Genomic DNA, 25,829 nt, shown 5'->3' on the forward strand with positions numbered 1-25,829 from the left:
TGTATGGATTGTGATAAGAGTTGTATGAGCCCCTAATAAAATGATTAAAAACAACAACAAAAATTCCAAGTGTGAAGCTATTGTTTCTCAAGATATCCTCTGTCTAGATCTATACTTTTCTGAAGACAAGATGGTCTTTAATTTACACTACAAAGAAATGGCTGTTTTGGTATCCTCCAGGGATGTATGCTGTGTTCTTTTTAACTATTTTACTGTTGTTGTTGTTGTTGTTTTAAGTTCCAGAAAAAATGAACTCTGAAGAGGTAGTAAGATCAGGGCTGTAGAATGGATGAGGTTCTTGAACAAAATTCTTATAAGACAGTTTTAGTTATCCTCAAAGTATGAATAGGTGTGTTTTCATGAAGCGGAGGAAAAAAATATCGTGCAATTCTATGGCCTTTTTACCCCTAATGCAGTTTTCCATTTTCTTAAAACTTCTTCATAAAGTACCCACATACTTGTCCTGTATCCTTCAAGAAAATCTATCAAGATTAAAAAGCAACACATTTACTTGCTTCCAATTCCTAGAAATCCTAAGACAGAGTAGAGCAGTCCTTTTGCGTTTCTAAGATGTCAATCTTTGAGGGAGCAGCCACTGCTTTGTTGTAATCCCCAAGGGGCTATTAAGATTACTCCTTGGCAATCCCACCAGTCGTCATAACCTTCTGAGCTGACCTCTCTGCTTTGAACTTCACTGGCCTAACCGATCCCCTTGGAAGTCACTGTTTTCTTTGGACCACTTATGTTTTTAAGGTCCTGATGAGACTAAGCTAAAACCAAGTATATTAAGAAGAGATCTTATCTGCAAACATTCACTGGTCCAGAGACATGTTTTTCCTACAGTAAACCTGTGTCATAAGTGGTTATGAGTTGGGCTGCTATCTGCAAGGTCAGCAGCTCTAAACTACCAGGAGTTCCTCGGGTGAAAGACTACCCTTTCTACTCCCATAAAGAGTTACATCCACCAAGAGAACAGTAAGTGACCGAAAATCGGTGGTAGGAGGGTGTAGGAGGCCTGGTAGGGCTTGATCAAGAGCAATGTAACTGAGAGGAATTACTGAAACCTAAATGAAGGCTGAACATGATAGTGGAACAAGAGGAAAGTAAAAGGACGTACAGGAAAGAACTAGGAGGCAAAGGGCATTTATAGAGGTCTAAATACAGGCATGTACATATGTAAATATATTTATATATGATGATGGGGAAATAGGTCTATGTACATATATTTATAGGTTTAGTATTAAGGAAGCAGGTGGACAATGGGCCTCTACTCAAGTGCTCCCTCAACGCAAGTACACTTTGTTCTAATAATCAGGCATTCTGAGATGCTCACCTTCCAACATGATCCCTGAAGACAAAATGGGTGCATAAGCCAATGTGGTGAAGAAAGCTGTTGGTGCCCAGCTATATCAAGACAGTCTGGGATCTAAAAGGCTTGAAAATAAACAAGTGGATGGCCATATCGCTGAGAAGCAACAAAGCCCACATGGAAGAAAAGCACACCACCCTTTGTGATTATGAGGTGTCGATGGGATCAGGTGTCCGGCATCAAAGACCCAGAACAAAAAAATCATGTCAAAGTGAACAGGGCAGGGAGTGTGGAGTGGAAACCCAAAGCCAATCTGTAGGCAATTGGACATCCCCTTAGAGAAGGGTCGCAGGGAGGAGACGAGCCAGTCAGGGTGCAGGATAGCAGCAATGAAACATACAACTTTCCTCTAGTTCTTTAATGCTTCCTCCCCCCCACTATCATGACTAATTTTACTTTACAAATCTGGCTAGACCAGAGCAAGTTCACAGGTACGGATAAGAGCTGGAAACACAGGGAATCCAGGACAGATTAACCCCTCAGGACCAATATTGAGAGTAGCCATACCAGTAGGGGAAGGTGAAGGTGGGGAACCAAAGGGGGAACCAATCTACCTATAACCCTTTCCCAGAGAGATGGACAACAGGAAAGTGGGTAAAGGGAGACATCAGTCCGTGCGGTACATGAAAAAATAATAATAATTAATAAATTATCAATGGTTCATGTGGGAGGGAGGGAAAACATGAGGAGCTGATACCAAGGGCTCAAGAAGAAAGAAAATGTTTTGAAAATGATGATGGCAACAAGTGTACAAATGTGCTTGACACAATGGATGGATGTATCAATTGTGATAAGAGTCGTACGAGTCCCTAATAATAATAACAAAAAGAGTTACAGCCACAGAAACTCACAGAGGCAGTTTTATTTTCTTACAGGGTCACTCTGAGTTAGCATTGACTCAATGGCAGTAGGTTTTTAAAAAATTTTGGTGTGTATGAACTGGAATCCCAGGAGCAATACTCTGAATTATCTTCATATGTGCATAAGTGAACATGTACAGATGAATACATATTCAGTTAATAGCAGTGCAACCATCCAACTGAAACCAAATGTGTTGGCAATCTGTGGAGTCTTTTACTTAAGTGATAAGCATTAATGCAGAAAACACAATGAAAATACATTTCTATTACTAATAAACTTCAATTACTTGAGCATATGTTATGATCCAGACAACCCTACCTGATCATTAATGAATACATGATTTCAATTTCTTCAATATTGATTCACGAACAGTAAGAGAGATTTTTCTCTAAGGAAGAGACTTTGAAGAGGCAGGAACCTAATACAGGAAGACCGTCAGGAGATTACTCAAGGCAGAGGAGACAGCATGGCTGCAAATGCTGTCAAGGGCTAGTATTCAAGGCATTGAGAGGTAGCCTCTGTGTGATATAATCATAAGAGTTTGGATTTGCTTCTAAGGAGTATGGAAAGACAAGAAGTGCTTTAAGCAGGAAAGTATCATTTATATTTTCAAATAAAACTTCCCGCTACTGGCCTGGCAACATGGGAGTATATACAAAGAATGGAGAATGGGCACCAGTTACTCAAGGAAAAAGGAAGAAAGAAAAGTTGCTATTTGTAGGGCTATCATGGGACAGGAAGAATAGTAATAAAAACACGTGTCCATTCCTCATGTCATTCATTCATGAAATGCTCATGATGCAGATACTTTTTTCTGCAGGTTGAAGATGATAGAAACTTTGAAGCTAATATAACTTCTTTTTGATCGGTTCTATTTTGTTTTTTGTTTTGCTGTGCATTTTCCAATGTACTCATCTGTTCAACAATATCAATTGGACATACTATCATTTCCGTAAGGTACTAGGAACTGCATATACTGAAGTGAATAAACACCAGCACTTTTGGATCTTGTGGTTTTTAACATTATAGTGCGCATAGAAAGCCCACCAACACGTCAATAAATCAGATCAATAAGGTGTTGTGTGTGTAAAGTGCCAAGTGTGTGCGGAGGGGGGAAGCCTAGGATTGAATGTTTGGTTTTAAACTGGAGGCCATGAGGACGATGTAAGATGACCAGAAGTCCATTGCTACATCCAATGATGCCTGTCTCTTCTGTCTTCTTTTTCTCTGAGAAAGCTTACCTATTCTAGGCATGTTAGCTTGGTTGCTACAGATGTCATTGTAGAAAATACCTTAAGGCGCCTGTCTCTTCTGTCTTCTTTTTCTCTGAGAAAGCTTACCTATTCTAGGCATGTTAGCTTGGTTGCTACAGATGTCATTGTAGAAAATACCTTAAGGCACCTGATTTGGTCAGGCATTTAGATTCTTTTGATTGTAGCTGCATAAATGATTCCAATTGAGAACAGTTAAGTTGAACCCAGGAAAATTATTGAAGTGTGATAAATGATGACAGATTGCTGTTTTATGCAAATACCCTTTGGGAGTGGCTGGTTAGGCAACCAAAAAATTGATGTTTTGAGCAAAGGTGGAATGGTTCAAAGGAACAAACCACTCAGATCTCAAGCAGTAGGAGACTGGTGCTAATTGATCCATCTATTACAAGAGAGAATGAGGATTTTAATTGGATCTCTAAACATCATCTGTACAAGAAAGATGTGTTCTGCCAAAACACCACAGGTGTCAGGAGATCAGACCAACTCTGGGATGGCCTTTTGCCCCAAGCCAAGGCATGGCTTCCATGCATCAGAACCCTGTCTCTGCCTGACAGGTCCTTCACTCTAGGGTTTTGTTTTGTTTTTTTAATCACAGTGGGAAGAGTACTGTATTAACCATTATTGAAGCAATTAAATTTCCTACTGTAGGGAAATGAGTGAATTAATCAAAACATTCTGGCTAAGGCATGTTGACCAGTACTGAATGTTCTTTAATTAGTGATACATTTGGGAGGAGAAGCTAAATCTTGAATATTAGCAAAAATTTTCATAATAACAACATTTTTTAAAAGTAGAACTATCACTATTCTTTCAGAAAATTCCCAATACACAAGCATCCACTTAGTTTTCAGTATCAACTCTCAATAGTCTTTTGAAAAACCGCCTGTGTATAATTATCCTTTCAGTTGCTGTGAAGATCACACCAGTGAATACATTAAATGTCTGCGCATAGTTATGGGCACAGTGGGACTATTTAAAAATTCTTACTGAGAAAAAAATTCTTAACAATGTCATTAGGGATGAATTGCATAGTTTGTTTACTGGTTTATCCAAAGTATTTTGAGTAAATTTTTCTTAATCCTTTTATTTCACATATATCTGTTTTACAAACTCATTTTCAAACATCCTAAGTAGTTAATATAATCTTATATAATGCTGCATGGTTTCCATATGCTACTACATCTGCAGATCAAAATTAACTGTTCTGCAGTGCTTGATACAAACAGATGGATTCTCAGTAGAGGGGATTGTAGGATCTCTATTTTTAATGAAATCCCTGGGGATTTTGATGCCTAGCCATAAAACCAGGACGGTTCTGAGTGTGTCTCAAATCTCTGCATACGCTTTCACTCTTCTATAGGTAGGCACTTTGTAAACTAAGCATCCATTTGTTCAAGCACATTATTGCAACAATTTTTAAAAGGTTAAAGATAAAATTCTGTCATTAAGTCACTTTGCCCAGAATTCTTCAAATGTACACTTCAAGCCAGAATTTTGTTTAGTTAAATGTAGTGAATGTGTAAGAAAACCTTTACTGTTATTTAGATATTATCTCAACTATATTCTAGAACAGTTTAAAATACAGATGACAATGCCATGAATGTAAGAGTAGCTATTGTTGGAGCTGTACAGTCCAAGGCGTTTTTTTAAGAGCACAGATGTGTACAATTATATTATTACTTGACTTTCAAGTTTGCTATATTTTATACCAAGGGGCCTTTCACTGATGATTACATATATAATTTTGTATATATGAATTTTTATGCATGATTTGAATACCGGAATGATAATGATTTATTAATGAGCACTGTGGTCTGGGTACTCTGATTGCTAACAACATATCACAATACTACCTTAATTTTCACATATAGTACGCCCAAATAAATCATGTGCAAACCCATATAACACAGGTAGTACCCATAGAAGGCAAGGTGTGTGCACAAGTTTGCACAACCTTATTTCACATACATTATTTGTGTAACAATGTGTTCTATAATTTTGCAGAAAGTGTTTTGAAGGATGCACATAAAAGTCCTGTAAAAGTATGTTTTATTTTACTCTCCAAAATGCATGCGTAAAAAAGGTGGAGAGTATATTTTTTTTGCATGACTGCATACACAGTATATAAGACTATTGAGTGATCATACTGTTGTTACAGGAGAAAGGAGTGAGCATTCAGCATAAATTTAGTACAGTTGGAACTTGATTGAGTTGTGGTTCTACTTAATTGTGTACATGCAGCCACTTTATGTAGAGCATGAAGAGGAATAAAGGGATACTGTGTGATTTAAGAACAAGCCCCAGCGGCATTATGGATTTGGTGTTGGGCTGATAACTATAAGTTTGGTAGTTCAAACCCATCAACTACTCTACAGGATAAAGATGAGGGTATCTCCTTCCAAAAATATTTATATTCTTGAAAAACCTATTTGAGGTAGTTTTCAGTCAGAATTGAACGAATGGTAATAGATTTTGATTAGAGGGCCTGTGGCTTACAGTCTGGAGGTATGTGTGTCAGGATTGTATACTTTCACTATACTTAATTATTCAATCTGTAAGCCAACCAAATAGTTTGAGAAATGGATTGAAGGAAGAACATGGCAGATGACACAACATTGCTTGCTGTAACGACTGTGGATTCAACAAACCACGAACAGAAACTATTCCAGTGGCAGGAGTCGGGGGTGTGGTACGGGAAGCAATTACATGGACACAGTTATCCTCAAAGGCTAAAAGAACATAAAATGCTATTTGCATCATACTATATTAGGTATTAGAAGTAATTACATTGTAGGAGGTAGTATGAGAAATCTAGAAAAACCTCAAAGTACACCGGACAATGTGCTTATGTTATATGCTAATAAGATCCGAAATTATATAAGGACTGGAGGTTCTTCAGATCCTGGTATCCCAGGGGGTCTAGAAACTATTGCACCCTGCATGCAAAGGATTGCACTGATGAAGATCACAGATGACAGCCGTCAGTACAGATGACATGTCAACGGCATAAAAACAAAAATCTTAAGTGGTCGACTAGGTGGGTTACGGTGGAAAGAGAAAATATGGAAGTTATCAAGGAATTCCTTTTATCAGAATCCACAATCAATACCCAAATGAAGGAGCAGTCAAGAAATTAAACTAAGCACTTCATTGAGCAATTTCTGAGAGACTTCTTTGCAGTGTTAAAAAGCAACTATATCACTGTGAGGACTAAAGTGTGTCTGACGGAAGCCATGATGTTTTCATTCACCTTCTGTGCATGTGAGAACTTGGCTAAAAATAAGATAGACTGAAGAACAATGAATGCATTTAAGTTATAGGGTTGACATAGAAGATTGAATATATCATAATCAGCTAGGAAAGTTACCAAATCGGTTTGGGAACAAGGATGGCCAGGATGTTTCTTAGAAGCAAAGATATTAAGAATGTATCTCATGTACTACACACATGTAATTAAGTGGGATCAGCATATGGAGAAACACATCATGCATGCAATTAGAATTGTGATAAAATTTTGAGAAATAATCTTCTAAAAAAATAATTGGGTCTAACTTTAACCTTTTATTTCCGTGATGATGGTGGTGTCTAAAACAATCTTCATCCTACTTGCTGCAGTTGTCATGTCTTAATTTAAGACATTTTCTGACATTGAAACAGATCTCCCTCCTTCTTTTACATTCAGTTAGTTATAGGGCATCAGTAGAAAAAGTCTATTCCTGGAAGAAACAATACTAATCCTAACAATGTGCAGACTTGTGTTCTTCACATCTACAAGTTGTCTTAGATGAATTATTTGGTATCTCGCCAATCTTTATTTTCTCACCTTTTCGTGATTAAACTCATTATTTTGGATTATTTGAAATTCTTTGCTCGATCTTCTCAGTTGCTTCTCTTTTCTCTCCAATTTTTAGCTTTGTCTCCGTGTTCTACTTGTCATAGATTTCTGGTTCTTTGTTGTCTAACTCATACAATAAAATTTTAAACATCTGGTACCCTATATTTTTATTTTATTCAACAAGAGTTTTAAACTTTTTATTGTTACCTAATTTAACATATATATTTTTAAAATGAATACAATACATTTTATTGTAACCCAGGGTTATTTATTTATCATCTGGTGAGTTATCATTTACTTATCTATTTATCATGCTGTATTCCGAGTGTATCCTTTGATGCTCTCATTGTTTATTAGCTTTTGCTCCTTGAGTTCCTTTTTTAATTAATTAACTTCTATTTCTTTCTTTAAATTTGGAGGCATTTATCAAGTACCTAGTGATCTTTGGTTGTTTTTTGATATTCAAAAGTCAACTCCACGTTATATAGACATGAAAAATATAGCTGCTGCAAAACAATTAAAATTTGGGGATGAATATTTGAATGTGTCTGTTTATATATTCTCAAGTTGTAGATACAATTAAGTTTATATACTTATAGGTTGGTGTCATGGCAAGGCAGTAAGCAAAATACTCAGAAACCAAAAGTGAATTGAAGCAAGGAGTTCTGATAAGCCAAAAAGATAGCTTGGGAGCCAGTAAAGTCTTTGATTATTTGCATCCCTATTCTCTTTGGGCTTTTCAGCTGGTGTTCAGGTATTAAGAGTTGTTATGAAAGAGACTGCAACTTTCATCGGACTTAGGGAGGTCATCATATGTAAGTACATAACATTAAGAATGAGTATTCAAAAGAGCTTCATTGAAAGGTTGAAATCAAACAACAAAACTAATAAATGAAAAGAAACAGAACAATGGCAATGTCATAATTTTTGTATAAGGCAGAAAGCAAAATACCTCTCTTTATATTGAATGAGTAAAGGGAGGGGGAAAAAACAAACATACACAGAATTTGATACCATGAGCCAGCCCTCCTGTGGGTCTGCGGCCTTTTTTTTTTTTTTTGGTACTGTAGAGCTGGAAAAGTCTCAAGTCTAGGATTAAATTAAAGAAAGTCAATCACAATAAAGTCTGAGTAATTTATGCCCTCTAGGCCATGTTCTCTAGCCACAATATAAGTAAAATAAAATAGCACATACATAAGTAGAAAAATATCATGTTTGTAAAATGAAACTATAGCTAGTCGAAAAATATAAAAATAATATACCCCAATAAAGCATCATAATGGACTTTAGAAAATACTTATACCTGAACAATAATGGTAAAAAACTCTATATAATAGATGTTGTGGAGTGCAGCAAGAGTAAAATTAAAGAAATTATATAATCTTGAATGTTTATATTAGAAAACAAGACTGAAAATAAACAAATTCTGCCTCTATTTCAAATCCTTGACAAACATGTAGTGAAGTATATCTATAGAATCTGAAAAGAAGTCATATCAAACTATTGTTGTTGCTGTTGTTAGGTGCCATAGAGTCCACCTGGGACCCTATTGACAACACTGCACTGTCTCCCGCCATGCTCACAATACGGCGTTTGCCTGAGCTCGCAGATGCAGCCACTGTGTCGAACCACCTCCTCTGAGGGCCTTCCTCTTTTTCCCTTCCCTTCCACTTTACCAAACATGATCACCTTCTACAGAGACTCTTGTCTCCTGACAAGGGGTCCAAAGTATGTAAGAAGTCTTGCCATCCTTGCCTCTAGGGACCACTCTGACCTGGCTTATTCCAATACATAGCAGTCTGTCCTTTCAGCAGTCCGTGGCACGTTCAATATTCTTCTCCAGCATCACAATTCAAATGCACCACTTCTACTGACTTCCTTATTCGATATCCAGTGTCCATATGATGCCATGGAGAATACCATGGCTTGGGTCTTATCACTGCTATCAAGTCCATGTTGACTCATAGTGACCCTCTGTGGGTTTCTAAAACTGTAACTGTTGACGAGAGTATAAAGTCCAGGGTTTCCGTGTTGAAGCTGCTGGTGCTTTTGAACTGCTGACCATGAGAATAGCGGCCCAATATGTAACCACTACACCACCAGGGACCTGGGGGCCAGACAAACCTTAATCCTCAAAGTAACACCCAAATATCTTTCAATACTCTAAAAGAGGTTTTGCATGGCAGAAATAACTAATGCAGTATGTCTTTGATCTCTTGACTGCTACTTCCATGAGCACTGATGGTGAATCCAAATAAGACAAAATCCTTGAAAACATCAGCCTTTTGTCCATTTATCATCATGTTACCGAATGGTCCAGTGTGAGGATTTTGGTCTTCCTTACATGGAGATGTTATCCATACTGGAGGTTTCAATCCTTGATCTTCATCAGCAAGTGCTTCAATTTCCCCTACTTTCAGCAAGAAAAGTTGTGTGCTCTGCATACTGCAAATTGTTAGTAAGCCTTCCTCCACTGCTGATGCCTCACTTTCGTTCCTATAATCCAGCTTCTCTGATGTTGTAAGGGCATACAACCCTGACCCAAATCTCTCCTGATTTTAAAGCATGCATTCTTCTCTTTTGTACTTCATGATGGATTTAGCAAGATCCATTGTAACAATATCAGGCCATTCCTATTGATTGTTTTATTCCCGGTATAGGAAATCATAGAATTTTCTGCTTCAAATGGGAATACAGTTCAGCTCTCTAATTAATGTTTGGGATATTGACCTTCATTCCATTTCATTTTTAACCACTTTTGATTTTCCTAAATTCCTACTCCACACATTCCAAGTTCCAAACACTAGAAGATTTTTGCAGCTGTTTCCCTTGAACTTGAGTCGTGCCCCATCAGCAAATGAAGATTCCAAAGGCTCCACTCCCACTAACTTTATCTGACTCACATCTCCATTGTCACATCCCCTCCCAGAAATCATTTCTTCCTTCATCACATTTCGAGTCCCCTTGGACCTGGGGCAGTATCTCCTACCACGTCCTGCTTCCTTTGTTTAGGCTTTCGGTGTTTGGTAGTGCTGTGAAGCTACCCACACAGCATAGTGGCTTCTTCCTCCAAAGTGGGGAGCGGAGGGCTTCCTAGTTGTCTGTTCTTGGTCTGGAATCTCATCGGAAACCCGCTCCCTTTGGGAGCCCCTGCTAGCTAGCACTTAAAATACCAGTGGTATAGTTTCAACATCTCAGCAACACACAGCCCCTAAGGTAAGACAAGCTGACACACATGTGGTGCCATATGAAATTAGAACATAATTATTCAAAATGCATTATTTGGAACTAAAAGTGATGTGGAAAAAGTTCTGACATTACTTACTATGAAAATAATTAGTGATATTCTTTAAATATTCATGGATCTCTATGTTTTAGAAATACAGAAAAATTGAACTTTCTTGCTTCCGCTTGGTTGTGGGGGTGGCATGTGGTTATTTCTAGCAATTGGATTGTGAACTGAAATGGTGTGGCCACCTGCAGCCCAGACTATTTAATTGCCAAACTGAGATGCTCTATAACTAGGATCTTACTTTGGCCATAAAATGCTCTGGACTCCTTTATTAGTCTGCACTTCTGAATAATTGTAATTAGCAGAGAACATTGCGAGCCAGAGATTTAAAAATTGTAGGCTGAAAGCTTAATAATACATTGTTGAATAAATTGATTGAAACAAAAATAGAGAAACACTTTAGCATGACATGTAAACCATGTAAACTTAACCTAAACTTACACTCGAGTATAACTTTAAATGAGAAAGAATAAGAATAAAAACTAAATGGCAGGTTAGGGGGAAAAGGGCAATTATCACAAGTATAACCAAATAGCATCTTATAGAATATAAAATTAAAGGGATCCTATTTACCCAGTTCATCATGGTTTTATATATGGTTTTTTTCCCATAAGAAATGGGTTTCACTAGTATTAGAAACAAAAACAAGCCTTTCTCACTATTTTTACTTTTCTCACTACAACTAACTCAAACACCATAAGAAAATTAAGGTACAAAAATTGCAATGGAAAAAGATATAATTCAAACTTTCCCCAAGTGGTATGATTATCAACATAAAATGCAAAGTAATCCACAAATTTAAAAATATTTTTTGGAATCAAAGTAATCATTTAGCCAATATATACAAAATCGATTTTTAAATGCCAACCAGGAGCCCACTAAGTAGACACAACTGTTTGTTGGTAACTGAAAGGCCCAGGAAGGACCAGGACAACCCGAGGATGCTGAGCACATGGAGGGTTTGCTTTACATGTGAAGATGCAGTGTTGTTTCATTCTGGCCCTCGGGTTGTCCGACGAAACAGATAAGACAATCTACAGATGGAACCACATTCTCTTGGAAACTTGACAATAAATTGACACTGCTGGTCCTCAGAGAGAAAAGAACACTGATTAATGGTGCTGATAATCACGTGACAATGAAAACATTGTCAGTGTACTGCCAATCTCAAGTGCCACTCCCACTCGAATATCTCCTTTCCATCATCTGTGCTGTTTGACCCATGCTGTCACTGGTTTCCCTAGCGTGCTCTTTTTCTTATTGGTCTAGGTACTTCTTGCTTCTTTTTTGGTGTGGTTTGTAGAAAAAACATAAAGGATTACATTTAATCCATAAATATTTATGTAGCAGTAAGTTAATATTTCTCCTTATCTTTTAAAAAATACAAATATTAAGGGATCAGAGAATGTCTTGAAAAGAAAGTCTCCTAGTCCTTTGATATTTACTTTCATGTTAAAGCTGAAGACAGAGTATTATTTCATTTTAAAAGTACCAGAAACTGAGTATGAGACGTGCTTCTTTGGGTACATAGGTAGTTTCCATAACATGTGAATTCTGCATTCAATATTAGAACCATCTGCTTGATTTCAGAATTAATGGTCCTTTTCTCATAATACGCAGTATCAAAAATGAGTCTGGTGGCAAAAAATCTTTAACATCTTCCTAAGAATTTTTGAAGAAGGATATCTTTTCTAGTGTCAGCACCCCATTTATTATCCTTTCACAAACACTTAGTTGATGCCATCATTTAATAGAATATTTCTCTTGTTCAAGTGCACTAAACCAAAACAAAAGGGTGATACTTGGTGGCAGAATCCTAGGGCTTAAAGAGAGATTGTTGAAAGTATATCCTGGGTCCAGGGGCATGGTTGCTATGGTGACTCTGCTGCTTTGCCAAAGATGTTTCTCACCGTGGGTAGAAAGACACTCCCCCGCCAGCAACTACTTGGGATCCTGGCAGCTGGAGAGAGTACTGAAATGATGTGCTGCTTCCCCAGATGGAGTTCTGAGACGCTCCTTTTAAACAGCCCAGGCTTTATGGAGGAGTGGGATTAATTAGCATGTAGCCCAATACAAGTGCAACGTGTGTTCACTAAGATCCTTAAAATTCTTTGCTTTGAATAAAATATGCTCAGATTATCTGAACTTATTAAAAAATTGCCTCCTGACCTAGTGGTAATGGACTTTTTAGGGGAATTTGTATTTTTGCATTGCGATAATATACCTATCAGGGATTGAAATGATACTCAGTAGGGAGTAAAATATTTCATTTAATTTGGGGATTTTAAACTCGTTTTGAGATATTTACTTGGATTATACGGGTCTACCCGGTTTGGGGATTTACCACTCGTTCTCTCTAGATCAGAAAGGCAATGCTTTGTAAGTTCTCCTTCCTGCGGCAGCGCTGACAGCATACGTGGAAGCAGCACCAGCACACACACGGCCTTGCTTGGACACAGGCTGTTATTGGTTCATCTAAAGCCCAAGGAGCGATAAAATGGAATTTTAAAAAAGAATGGAAACTGACTCCAAATAAGTAACGTATTGATTAGAAGACTTCAACAGTGTTTTTTTTTTAAACCATCTTATTAGAAGTTAACACAGATATATCATTCCATAGTTCAATCACATCAAGCACGACTATACAATTGCTACCACAATCAATTTCAAAACATCCTTTTCCTTCCTGAAATCCTTGACATCAGCTTCCTTTTACCCTCCTTCCCCCCATCACTGTATCTCCCAGAAATCCTTATTCTACTTACTGTCCCTATAGGTTCATCAAGCCTGGGTTTCATATACTGTAAAACAGAAAAACATATAGCAAAAATTCCAGAGGGTGAATCCCAATGACATAACACATCTGAGATAAACCCCAATATGAACAAAGAAACAAACAACACAGAAAATGTTGAGAACCAGATCAGCCAAACATGTATCAGAGGAGGGAGCAACTGACAAACGTTAATTATGGTTTATCATTTTGATCTTCTATAGTCATCGCTCTAATGGACTGTATCTGGCAACTGCTTTCCTCTCATCCTTTATTGTAAAGAGAGGGAGATCACTAGAGACTTATTTCCTATGTAGATCTCACAAATATATCTTGGACACCCACTGTCATCCATAGCCTTCTGCAAACCAGATTCCCACAATTTAGCATTTTACTTGTTACTGGACTAATATTCTGATTTGATTTTTAATGAGTGATAATCTTGAATGAATCCAGCTTCATTCCTATCTGTGGATATAGTTTGGGGGCTCTTATTTATATTTGAACTGCGTAGGTTATGAAGCACTGTTTAGAGCATGCTGAATGAAATGACTGATGGCTTGCTTATGACACCTTACATCGCCCATGGTGGAAATGCCCATTCCTATGGCTAATGATCTTTGAACAGTGGCAAAGAGTGCCCAGAAGAATAGGATTTAAAATCAAAGATGTTTTAGTTATGTGGTGGTGTTATTATAGAAATACCGTAAAGGGTGGCTTTAACCAACAGAACTTATTTTTTCCTAGTTTCGGCGTCTGGAAGTCTAAATTCAGAGTGCCATAAAGGTCACATTTTTTTCATTGTATATTATTCTCTGTGTCAGTTGTGAAGGAAGGTCCCTGTCTCCTTTCAACATCTGTGGACCTGGTGTCCCTTGGAATCAATCTTGTCCCAGGTCTGCAAGGTTCCCAACAGTCCCACAAGGTTCTTACCTCAGTCCTGCTGGGTCCAAAGGATGCGGACTCAGCGTCTAGTTCTTCGTTAGTAGCAGTGATCTCTGCTCACTGGTTTCATCTCAACAGAGATCAACTCAATATGCAAACTAGCCCTATAGATGAACACAATTGCTTCCAATCCTGCCTCATAGATATTAAGATATATAAAAGATTAGATCATTATATTAATTCATAGAATGGAGGCTACTTACATGAGACTGAGTATCATGGCTTACTCAAGTTGACATATATTTTTGTAGGACACATTTCAGTGCAGGACAATGGAGTTGGCTGGGACATTTGACAAAACAGACGTAACTGCTCATTGATTTGGTACCAATTTTATTTGTTTTTATTTATTTTTTTCAATTATCAATAAGATGGTCATTTTAGAGCATCCAGAGACAGGTAATGATCCAAAGATTTTTCTGCCAACCTGCTAATCTCCATCTTCAACTGCATTCAGTGACATTCGTGTGCTATGTGCATTGGGCTCAGCCATCTGCTGTGAAATTTCTTCTTCTTACATGAAATTTCAAGCTGTTCTAACCTTTCCTGCTTCCCCACATCTTGTATGTATGTGAGTGTCCCGGGGGAGGAATATTCAAAAACACATTCATGAAATATTCAAGAAACATTCCCCACTAGGGAAGTGGGGAATTGTTCAAACTCCTTTTATACCAGCTCTGGGCAAATGAGATGAGCCATGCTCCTATTAAGAAGTCCAGTTCAATTAACAATATTAAAATTTCAGACTATTCCAATCTCTTAATATAAAGTTGCATAACAACATTCTTGAATACTAAAGTTTGAAAAAAATAATATTGCTCTTTTTGTTGTGAGGTGCTATCAGGTTGGTTCCAACCCGTATAATACAACAGAATGGAACACTGCCCAGTCCTGGGCCACCCTCACAGCTGTTGCTGTAGTTGAGGTCCAGGGCTGCAGGCACTATGTCAGTCAATTTTAATATTAGATTACCCCAAAATAATACTAACAATTCTTTTTTGTCTGTTGATCTTTTGCAGGGTGTTTTGAGTGCTGTATCAAATGCCTAGGGGGCATTCCCTACGCCTCTCTGATTGCAACCATCCTGCTCTATGCTGGAGTGGCCCTATTTTGTGGCTGTGGCCATGAAGCACTTTCTGGATCTGTCACTATTCTGCAAACCTACTTTGAGATGGCAAGAACTGCTGGAGACACACTGGACGTCTTTACCATGTAAGTCAATCCTAGTACTTACATTTTTTGAGTTTATGATCACATTTCTGTGTGTTAAATAAATTGGGGTATAGCGTTTAGTGAAGTGATGGTAAATATGAAAATACAACACTCTTGGAATATCCGTAAGTCAAAAAACACTGATCTTAAAACAGTTGATCTCTACAATCTATACAGGACACCTGGCACAAGGTCAGAGGCCAACTCAATCTGGACTGTCTATGCTTTTGAGTTATATGCAAAGATTTATCTACAGCACAGTTACCATTAAGTTGAATATGGATAGCACATACGCATACACTCATACTAGGTGATTAAGAGGATAAGGATTCACTAACCACTCAAGAAAGGAGTACTGTTACTGCAGAAACTTACTCCCCAAAGCTGAAGTATCAGAGCTTTGACAATGCCACTGAAAAACGGAAATGGAGAATAAATAGCTTAAAAAAACTCATGAACTGGAAAAGGTCAAATAAATATCACTCTCTTTATTTTTCCCAATGTAACTTAGTTTTACAAATTAGTTCTGAAAAGACAATAGCATTATCCATGGTACTGAATTATTTAAGCACAGTGGGCAGCGGATCATTATACACAACATATAAAGCTAGGCAGATATGTGTGCTATTTAATAGTTTTCTACGGAAAACTAAGATCCAAAAATAAAAATATTAAAATAAAAATAAAACTAAGATCCAGTGGCTGTTACCTTAGATTCAAGGAACATGAAATGATCTTTGAGAGTTTATAAATGATACTCATCTTTTGGGATATAGTTCAACTATTCAAATGTGCTTTAGATTACTGAAGGTAAGTTTGAGGAGAGTTAAGAAAATGGTTTTGTGGTTATATTTCAATGTGTGAAAGCTGACATTTTCATTATAATTTTATCTCAGCCTACACTGGACAAAATTTTTACACTCTATAGTATTTTAAGCTACCACAGATGTCCTTAAAAATCTCGATTTTTCTATCCTCAGGTTACATTCAAATTTCTAAATTTGGATATAAAATTAGGCATTTGTAAGAAATTAAAAACTTAATAAGTCAAGTAACGTGTATACGTCTATCAGAATTCAATCGACAAGACATTGGCTTGATATGGAGACAACAAACTTCTATGCATCACAGAACTACTAGGGTTCTTAAGAAGTCATGTGTGGAGTTTTGTATCAGAGACTAGAAATCATATGCTTGAATTGAAATGCTTACCATTGATTGGTCTGTAGCATTCGAAATTAAATGTGATATCAATAACGTATTTCTAGAATTGAGAGAGTATCATTTTGTTGGAATAAAATTAAATGACCAAATGATCTCTTAGTGGTTCTCAACCTGTGGGTCACGACCCCTTTGGGAGTCGAACAAACCTTTCACGGGGGTCACCTAAGACCATCGGAAAACACATATGCCCGGAGGTCTTAGGAACCGAGACACCACTCCTCTATCCATCTCCAGGCAGGCCTGCCTACATGCAGATACACCCACATAGTGCCCGGCGTGAAGACTGTAACCTATGCTACACCATGCTTCAAGAAAAAATTCCATTTACTTGTCATTAGAAATAAATATTTCACAATATATAATGACATATTGGTTTTAGGATTAATCACAATGCTTTAATAATGTTCAATTGTAACAATGAAAATCCATCCTGCATTATGTATATATATATAAAATGATTTTATTAGAGGCACATACAATTCTCATCACAATCCATACATCCATCTATAGTGTCAAGCACATATGTACATTCACTGCCCTCATCATTCTCAAAACATTTGCCCTCCACCTCAGCCCTTAATTATCAGTTGTTCATTGCCCCCCCTCCCTCCCCAACCCCCTACCTCATGAAGCCATCATAATTCACAACTTATTATAGTTTGTCGTAAGTCTCACTGTCTGATGTCTTCCCCCACCCTCTTCTCTGCTGTCGTCCCCCAGGAAGGAAGCAATACCTAGATTCTTGTAATCGGTTTCCCCTTTCCACCCCACATTCCCTTCACCCTCTAGGCTCACTCCTTTCACCACTGGTCGTGAAAGGATCATCTGTCCTGGATTCCCTGTGTTTCCAGTTGCTATCTGTACCAATGTACATCCTCTGGCCTAGCCAGATTTGTAAGGTAGAATTGGGATCATGATAATAGTGGGAGGAAGGAAGCATTTAAGAACTAGAGGAAAAGTTATATGTTTCATCATTGCTACCTTGCACCCTGATTGGCTCATCTCCGTGGCAAAATTACAGTTATGAAGTAGAAGTGAAAATAATTTTATGGTTGGGGATCACCACAACATGAGGAACTGTATTAAAGAATCGCGGCATTAGGAAGGTTGAGAACCTCTGTCTTAGCTCCTTTCAGATATCTAGAATTATTTATAAAAGGGTTTTGCATTACTAAATATATTTAAACTCTCCCCATACCATCAAACATTTCGTGAAACCATAGAGGAAAATATGGAATATGGACTGCTTGACACATGAATGCCAATTGCTAAATTTACATTAAAGTTTATAGGCGGTAAAGAATCAGATGTGACTTATAGGGTATTGGAGGAATGTGCAAGGGAAAAATAACACAAAGGAAGTAAAACTAGCTAAATAAAAAATACAGGAGAGGGAAATCTAGATACGCAGGCAATGCATCCTCCTTGGTAATAAGATACGTTTTCAAAAGTATAAGCAAAAGACTTATTGGATACGAAAGGTCTGACATGCAACTTCAGTGATTTACAGAGTATTTCTTGTTCTTGATAACTTTCAGGCTTGATTCAATAAAATTAAGTAACCATATAGCATATATTTATCAATAAAAAGTCTATTTGATAAATGACCTAAAAAATAAAACTAATTTTCCAGGTCCATAGGATCTGCAAAATTAGTCCATTCTCTCTGTCTCAGGGTCCCAAAGAGATCTCCTATCGATGTCTTTCCTTCTGCTTCTCCTCCTCCTCTTGTTTTAACTTTCTCTTTCTCCTCTCCCTTTCCTTCTTCTTCCACAGTCCTTCTTCCCGACCTTTTCCTCTCCCTCCTCTCCTCCCTCCAACATCTCTTCCGTGTCTCCCTCTTCTTAACTATGTACACTATTGGACCATGTCCAACAGCTCTGCTTGTACAGGGAGACATGAAAGGCAGTCACACAAAATATGAATGGGACATTTTGCCATCATGGCTATAATAAATAAGCCCACCTCTTAAATATATATTAGCAAATAATTTTCATTTTTATTTAATATACTTTTCTAATATGTAACTATTAAAACTAACATCTTTCACCAATAGCAGGTAATTTGAACTTCAGTTCCCATATCTGAAGAAGAGGCCATCACTAAATCTTTTTTTTCATATTTCATTTGAAGTTTTAAGACTACTAGAGAGAAAAGGGTAAAAGCATCAAAAATGTTGCGACTCGTTGCTATATTCTTTTAGCTCTACTTTAACTCGCTTCCTCTTGGTGTCCGAGAAGCTTTTTATTTGCTTTTTAGTCCCTTTATTTCCTGGGTCTCACGGGCATTTGTTGACTGTGTACTTTTTGGATAGTGTGTTAACCCACTGCTCCCATTAGCAGATATTCCTAACTCAAGCCACCACTTCTGTTCTTTGCCATCCTCATGGAGGTTTCCGGTAGCCCCGTCTGTCCTACAGGGTCACGATGAGTATGATGTACTCACCTGCCCAAAGCAAGAGCAAGTTAGTCTCCAGCTACAGTTCACTATGTGACAAGGAAGATCTTTTCCTGAACTGGTTTAAACTCTCTTATCTCAGAGTACTGTGTCAAGATGTTATTGTGCTATATGAATGCCACTGAGATAGCAAGAAATAAAGTAGATCTTTTGGTATTATAAATTATATCATATCAGTCTGGAGCATTGATATAACTTTGAGATAGGACAGTCAAAGTGTGTGGCCAGCTGAAGGCAAATTGCTTCTTGTAGCCCTTAGAAACAGTTATGGCAAAAAGGAATTAGATCAATAGCATACCAGGGACCAAGAGATGTACTATGTAATTCGTTCATGAACAAAGTGGCTGGTGGTTTTTAACCAGTGTTTCTCCAAGTGAGAACTACAGCCTGGGCACTGGAACAACCCAGGAATGCTGCAAATGGCTTTCAATGAAGAAAGATACGATGCTGTTGACTTTGAAGTTGCGGAGAAGAACCACTAGTGATGGAATGCCGGCAGCTCTGTCATTAGGTGCCATTCAGTCAGTTACAACCCATAGCAGCCCAAGGAACAACACTGCATTGTCATCACAATTGTTCCTATGCCCACTGAGGCAGCCACTGTGCCATTCCATCTCACTGAGGGCCTTCCTTTTTTCCCTGCCCCTCTACTTTACAAAGCATGATGTCCTTCTCCAGGGACTGGTCTCTCTTAACAACATGTCCAATGTATGCAAGAAGTCTCATCATCCTTACTTCTAAGGAGTAATCTGGCTGTACTTCTTCCAAGACAGATATTTTTTTTTGTCCTTTTAACTGTCTTTGGTACTTTCAATACTCTTCACAAGCAGCACAATTCAAAGCATCGATTCTTCTTCAGACTTCCTTATTCAATGTCCAACTTTTACATGCATATGAAGCAATTGAAAATACCATGACTTATACACCTTACTCCTCAAAGTAACATCCTTGCTTTTCAGTACTCTAAAGAAATCTTGTGAAGCATATTTATTCAATGCAATGTATCCTTTGATCTCTTAACTGCTGCTTCCGTGAGCTTTGATTGGGGATCCAAGTAAAACAAAACCCTTGGCCATTTCCATGTCATCTCCATTTATCCTGATGTGACATATTGGTCCAGTTGTGAGGACTTTGTCTCCTTTATGTTGAGTTGTATGTGTACTGAAGGTTACAGTCCTTGACCTTCGTCAGCAAGGGCTTCAATTCCTCCTCACCTTCAGTAAGGAAGGTAGTGTCATTAGCATACCTCAGGGTGTTAATAAGCCTCCTCCAATCCTGATGCAACAGTCTTCTTCCTTAAATCCAGCTTCCCTGATGATTTGCTCAGGATAAAGATCGAAGACTCTGATGAGAGGACACACACCTGTCCTGATTTCACAACATGCAGTGTTCCCTTGTTCTGTTCACACAAGAGCCTGCTGTTGCCTGTACAGGTTCCACATGAGTACAAGGAAGTGTTCTGGAGTTCCCCTGCCTGTGAAGGCTATCTATAAGTTGTTGTAATCCGTGCAGTTGAATGACTCAGCACAGTCAATAAAAGACAAGTAAACATCTTTTCTGGCATTCTCTGCTTTCAATCATGATCCATCAGACATCAGCAATGATGCCCCTTATACCTCTTCACCTTCTCCCTCAGCATCTTTGGACAAAGTGTAGCCTCCACCACCTTGATTTAGGTCAACTGATCTGAATTTTGATTTCTGATCTTCAGAGCTGTAAGAAAGTTTTATTTTACGGTGGAAAGATTGTGATAACTTTTTAATAGCAGCAATAGGACATGAATACGTAGATCAGCTTGCTGTACTACTCACTTCCAATGGCTCTCCTTCTGTGTGTAACTTAAATGATAAAAATCTAAAGAGATTATGATTGATATTTAATTATCATCAAACTTTTCTAAATATGCTTCTAATGATGTAATGAATGTGAAGCTTAAAATATTCATGAAGTTTAGCTAAGTAAAAGACAAATTTTATTTATCACAGCTACGACACCCCAAAGCATCTTCGATGCAGCCGTTAACATAGCTGAATGTAGCTGCTGCTGTTTCCTTGGTTCATTTAACAACTAAACCAACAGAAAACAAAACAAATGGACCCATTCGCCTCAGTATATCTTGAGTGGGAATCCACTCATCTCCTACGCACTAAGCCATTGATTTAAGTTTTAGGAAGAAGCAACCATTTTAAATACTATTAAAATATCTCCATCCCCCACTCTAAGAAGAAATCTTATGCACTCTAGAAACTTCCCTGCATTACTATCAAACCACTGCATTCTAATACAAGATTTGTAACACAAAGATCAATTAGATGACTCAGAATTACTTTCAAGCTAGTTCTTAAATTCTTGGGAAGAAATGAATACATGTATACGCACACACGTAAAGGGTAAATGCTAACTGCATCTGTTGCTGTGGCTGCTGTAAAAATCACCACATATTTTTTGGCGCAAAGCAACAAAAATGTATTCTCTCAGTTTTAGGAGAATTAAGTTATGGACAGAGCTGTGCTTCCTCTAAAAACTTTTTTTAACCTCATCAAGCTTCTGGTAGCTTCTGAAATGCCTGGGCTGAAGGCCATTCCACATTGTCCTCTCTTCTGAGTGTTTCTCTCGAAGGTTCCTCTGCCCGTGTCTCGAGTACACGTGTGACTACATTCAAAGCCCCCTGCAAACCCAGTACACGCTCCTTTTCTCATGAACCTCGGTCATATCTGCTGTGACAAAAGTAACATGCGCTTTTCCCACAGGAAGGAATATTGATACTTTCTGGAATTAGGAAGTAAGTGCATATGTGAAGGATGCTTTCTTTTATTTTGCCACGTGACCATGGTTATTTTCACACTTGCAGCAATTTCTGCCTGACAAACACTTATTGTGGAATATAAAATATAAATATTTAGAACTATGTGGACATAGGAAGTATGAGAGCATGTTCATATAGTTTTCCTGTAGTTTTGTCTAATAGTAGGTGAGTCAAAAGAAGGATTGTAAAAAAATAATCTTTTCAGGTTGGTGGAAGGAACTAGTATCATGTCCATAACACCTAAAGTAAACATATCTGCACAAACACATGTGCTTACACAAAATCTTCAATTTTTAAAACTCATTTAATCTAGGTATCATGTTAATTAAATGTTATATTTTATAGTGAAGTCTTAGAAAATACGAATAATGGGATGTATAATAGAATTTTAAAAAGTATTTGGAAAACTTCGATTATCCTTTAATTCCACTTTACCATGAACGTTTCAAAGTACTCTAGTGTGTTTTTATTTATATGGATGTGTGTATCTATCTATACACATATGCACATAGCCATACACATATATAATATAAATAGATGAAGTATATCTGTAGACACCTGTATATACACTCATGTGTGTTCACCCCCCCACACACACACACACACACACACTGGTGGAGTAGTGATTAAGAGTTGGGCCGCAATCTAAAAGTTCATATTTTGAAACTACCAGCCACTTCTTTGGAGAAAGGTGAAGCTTTCTACTCCAGTCAACAGTTACAGGAGCAGTGATACCCTGCCCTACAGTGTTGTGAGTTGGCATGTACTGAGTGGCAGAGTATACACACACACACAAATTAGGAACAAGAGTGGTCCCAATCTACATGTGTTTACTGATTCAGGTGATGTGATAATATACCACATTTCAGACAATGTGAAAATGTTACGTAATCATAATAAAATTCTGTCCAATAAAAAAGCAATATAGCAACATTGTTGGTAGGTCCATCAAGTTGTTTGGGACTCGCGGTGACCCTTGCTATAACAATATGAAACTGAGCCCCGTCCTGCACCATCTCCATAACTGTTCTCATGCTTGAAGCTGTTTCCACTACTCTATCCGCCTCTCTTGTCAAGATCTTCCTCTTTTCACAGCTCCTCTACTTCACCGAGCAGCATGCCCTTGTACAGAGCTTGCGCTCTCCTCCTAACACATCAAAAGTACATGAGACAACGTCTCACCATCCTGGCTTCTACGCAGCATGCTGGCTCGTCTTCCTCCAAGACAGATTTGTTTGCTCCTTTGGCAGTCGATGGCACTTGCATTTTTCTTCGGCAGCACCATAAGTCAAATGCATCAATTCTTAGATCGTCTTTATTTAGTGTCCAACTTTCAAATGCTTATGAGCTGGTTGAAAATACGAAGGCTTGTGTCAGGAACACTTTAGTCTTCAAGGTAATAAACTTGCTTTTTAACACTTTAAAGGAGTCGGGTGTACCAGATTTACCCAACACATTATTTGCTTTATTGCCTGCTGCTTCCGTGAGCATTGATTGTGGATCTAAGCAAGACCAAATTCTTGACAACTTCAATCTTTTCTCTGGTTCTCATGGTGTTACCTATTGGTCAGTTGTAAGGATTTTTGTTTTTGTTTCACTGAACTGTAATTCAAACTGAAGGCTATACTCCTTGAAATTCATCAGCAAGTGTTGCAAGTCCTCCTCACTTTCAGCAAGCAAGGTTGTTCCATCTATGTATCACAGGTTGCTAATAAGCCTTCCACCCACCCTGATGCCACATTCATCTTCAGAGAGATTTGCTTAGCACTTTTCTTCTCTGATTATATGTTCATCATAAAACTTGAATAAGTGTGGTGAGAAGGTACAACTTGACATACACCTTTCCCGATGGTCATCCACGCGATATGCTCTTGTTCTGTATGGATCGATGTACAAGGCTCTGCATGATCATATCTAAGGATTCTGGTGTTCCCTCTTTCTCAAGTCTATTCATTGTTGTTGTTCTTACTGTTTTTATGGTCCCCACAGTCAAAGTCCTTTGAGTTGTCCATAAATGCAAGTAAACATCTTTCTAATAGTCTCTTTTCTCAGCCAAGATCCATCTGACAATCATAGCCCTTGATCTATGTCCTCTTCTAGATCTGCCTGAGTATCTGACAGCTCCTTGTCAATGTCCTTCCGCAACCATGGTCAATTATCTTCACCAAAATTGTAATTGCAAGTGATATCAATAATAGTGTTTTATAATTTTCACATTCTGTTGGGTCATCCTTTTTAATCATGGGTACAGATATGGATCTCTTCCAGTTAATTGACCAGGTAGCTGTCTTCCAAATTTGTTGGCATGGATGAGTGAATGCTTTCACAGCTCCTACTCCTGAACCCGTTTTTTGGGCTTATTCCTTCAGTACAGCTTGGACTTCTTCCTTCAGATATAATTGGTTCTTCATCAGATGCTACCTCTCGAAATAGTTAAAAGTCAACTAACTTTTGTTTTTGTTTTTGTCCATGTCAATTGCATTACTGAATGTCTTGATCAGAAAGCCAATAGAAGTATGCTGATCAGAAGAGGGGAAATCTGGATCTAAGTTTCAAATGTTTCACGGAGCCCAGATTTTCTGAAACCATAGCAGAGCAGATCCAATCACCAAAGCTAAGACACTGAGATCATCTTTAAACCGTAACCTTAAGGCAAAGAATAGCCCCTGAAGATTTATTTAATAGCAATAACAAACAGCTTCTCTTAAATTTAAGTGATGTACATGTGCTTTGAGCATGTGCTCTTTTAAAGAATCATCTTTGTGGTATTAAGTTGACAATAGCAATCCAAAAGTTTATATTTGGGGAAGCATAAGAGCAATGAGTTCAAGACAATGATAGTGAATTAATTTGGAAAAGAATGGCCAGAATAGTAGCATAACTTAAATACAATCATCACCACTAAATTGAACATGTAGAAAAAGCTTTGTATATTTGTTCACTAAAAAAAAGATAAATTCACAACACGCAAAAACATTATAACAGCATTCAAAATACCTAGATGTACACCAGCACTGTTAAACTTTCTATTTTTCATTTTTTCTCTTGGGTAAACTTAACAGGATCTTTACATTATTGAATGCTGTCATATAATAGTCCTCTGCTTTATACACACATCATCCTCTAAGCCAGCAGTTCTCAACTTGTGGGTCGCAACCCCTAGGAGGTCGAATGACCCTTTTACAGGGGTCACCCAATTCAAAACAGTAGCAAAATGACAGCTATGGAGTAGCAACGAAAATAATTTTATGGTTGGGGGGTCACCACAACATGTGGAACTGTATTAAAGTGTTGCAGGATTAGGAAGGTTGAGAACCACTTAGCAATGAAAGAAGATAGCAAAATCAAGCTTGAAAAACCGAAATAAACAGAAATGCCTTTCACTGGCTACTAAGTGTAGAGAGACAGAAATCTTGCTAATATTTCATACACAATGGGATGAAATGCTGTGTGGATCATTTGCAGATCAGACCTTTGTGATCCATAGAAGGTTCAATAGCTGATTTTCATAAGGAGCTAACTGGGCCGCCGCACCCCACCCCACCACTAATTTAACTCATTCTGAAACTCTACAGAAATCTGCTTAACATCACAGCAAGCCACCACAGCCAGATTGGTCATGAGTGCCCATACGCTTATTGGTTGTAACTGAACCTAGGTCTCCTACATAAAAATGAGAATCCTACCACTGTACAACCACTGCTCCCAGTTAATAAGTACCCTCCAAATCCACTCAAACCAAACTCTCTGCCATTGAGTCAAAGTGACTTATAGCGACCCC

At 37.9% G+C, this 25,829-nt stretch overlaps 1 protein-coding gene across 1 annotated transcript in view; it reads left to right on the plus strand.

Moving 5' to 3' along the window:
• The window catches only part of GPM6A (glycoprotein M6A), a 135,853-nt gene that overhangs the window by 91,136 nt on the left and 18,888 nt on the right, over positions 1 to 25,829 (plus strand). The window contains exons 2-3 of the mRNA XM_045286575.1: positions 15,369 to 15,561; positions 23,144 to 23,444. Of these exons, the coding sequence (XP_045142510.1) occupies positions 15,369 to 15,561; positions 23,144 to 23,444 (494 nt within the window). The remainder of the gene's footprint in view (positions 1 to 15,368; positions 15,562 to 23,143; positions 23,445 to 25,829) is intronic.

Source organism: Echinops telfairi, unplaced genomic scaffold, assembly GCF_000313985.2.
Source record: "Echinops telfairi isolate 266 unplaced genomic scaffold, ASM31398v2 ScPeMD7_9;HRSCAF=40, whole genome shotgun sequence".
Taxonomy (NCBI): Eukaryota; Metazoa; Chordata; class Mammalia; order Afrosoricida; family Tenrecidae; genus Echinops; species Echinops telfairi.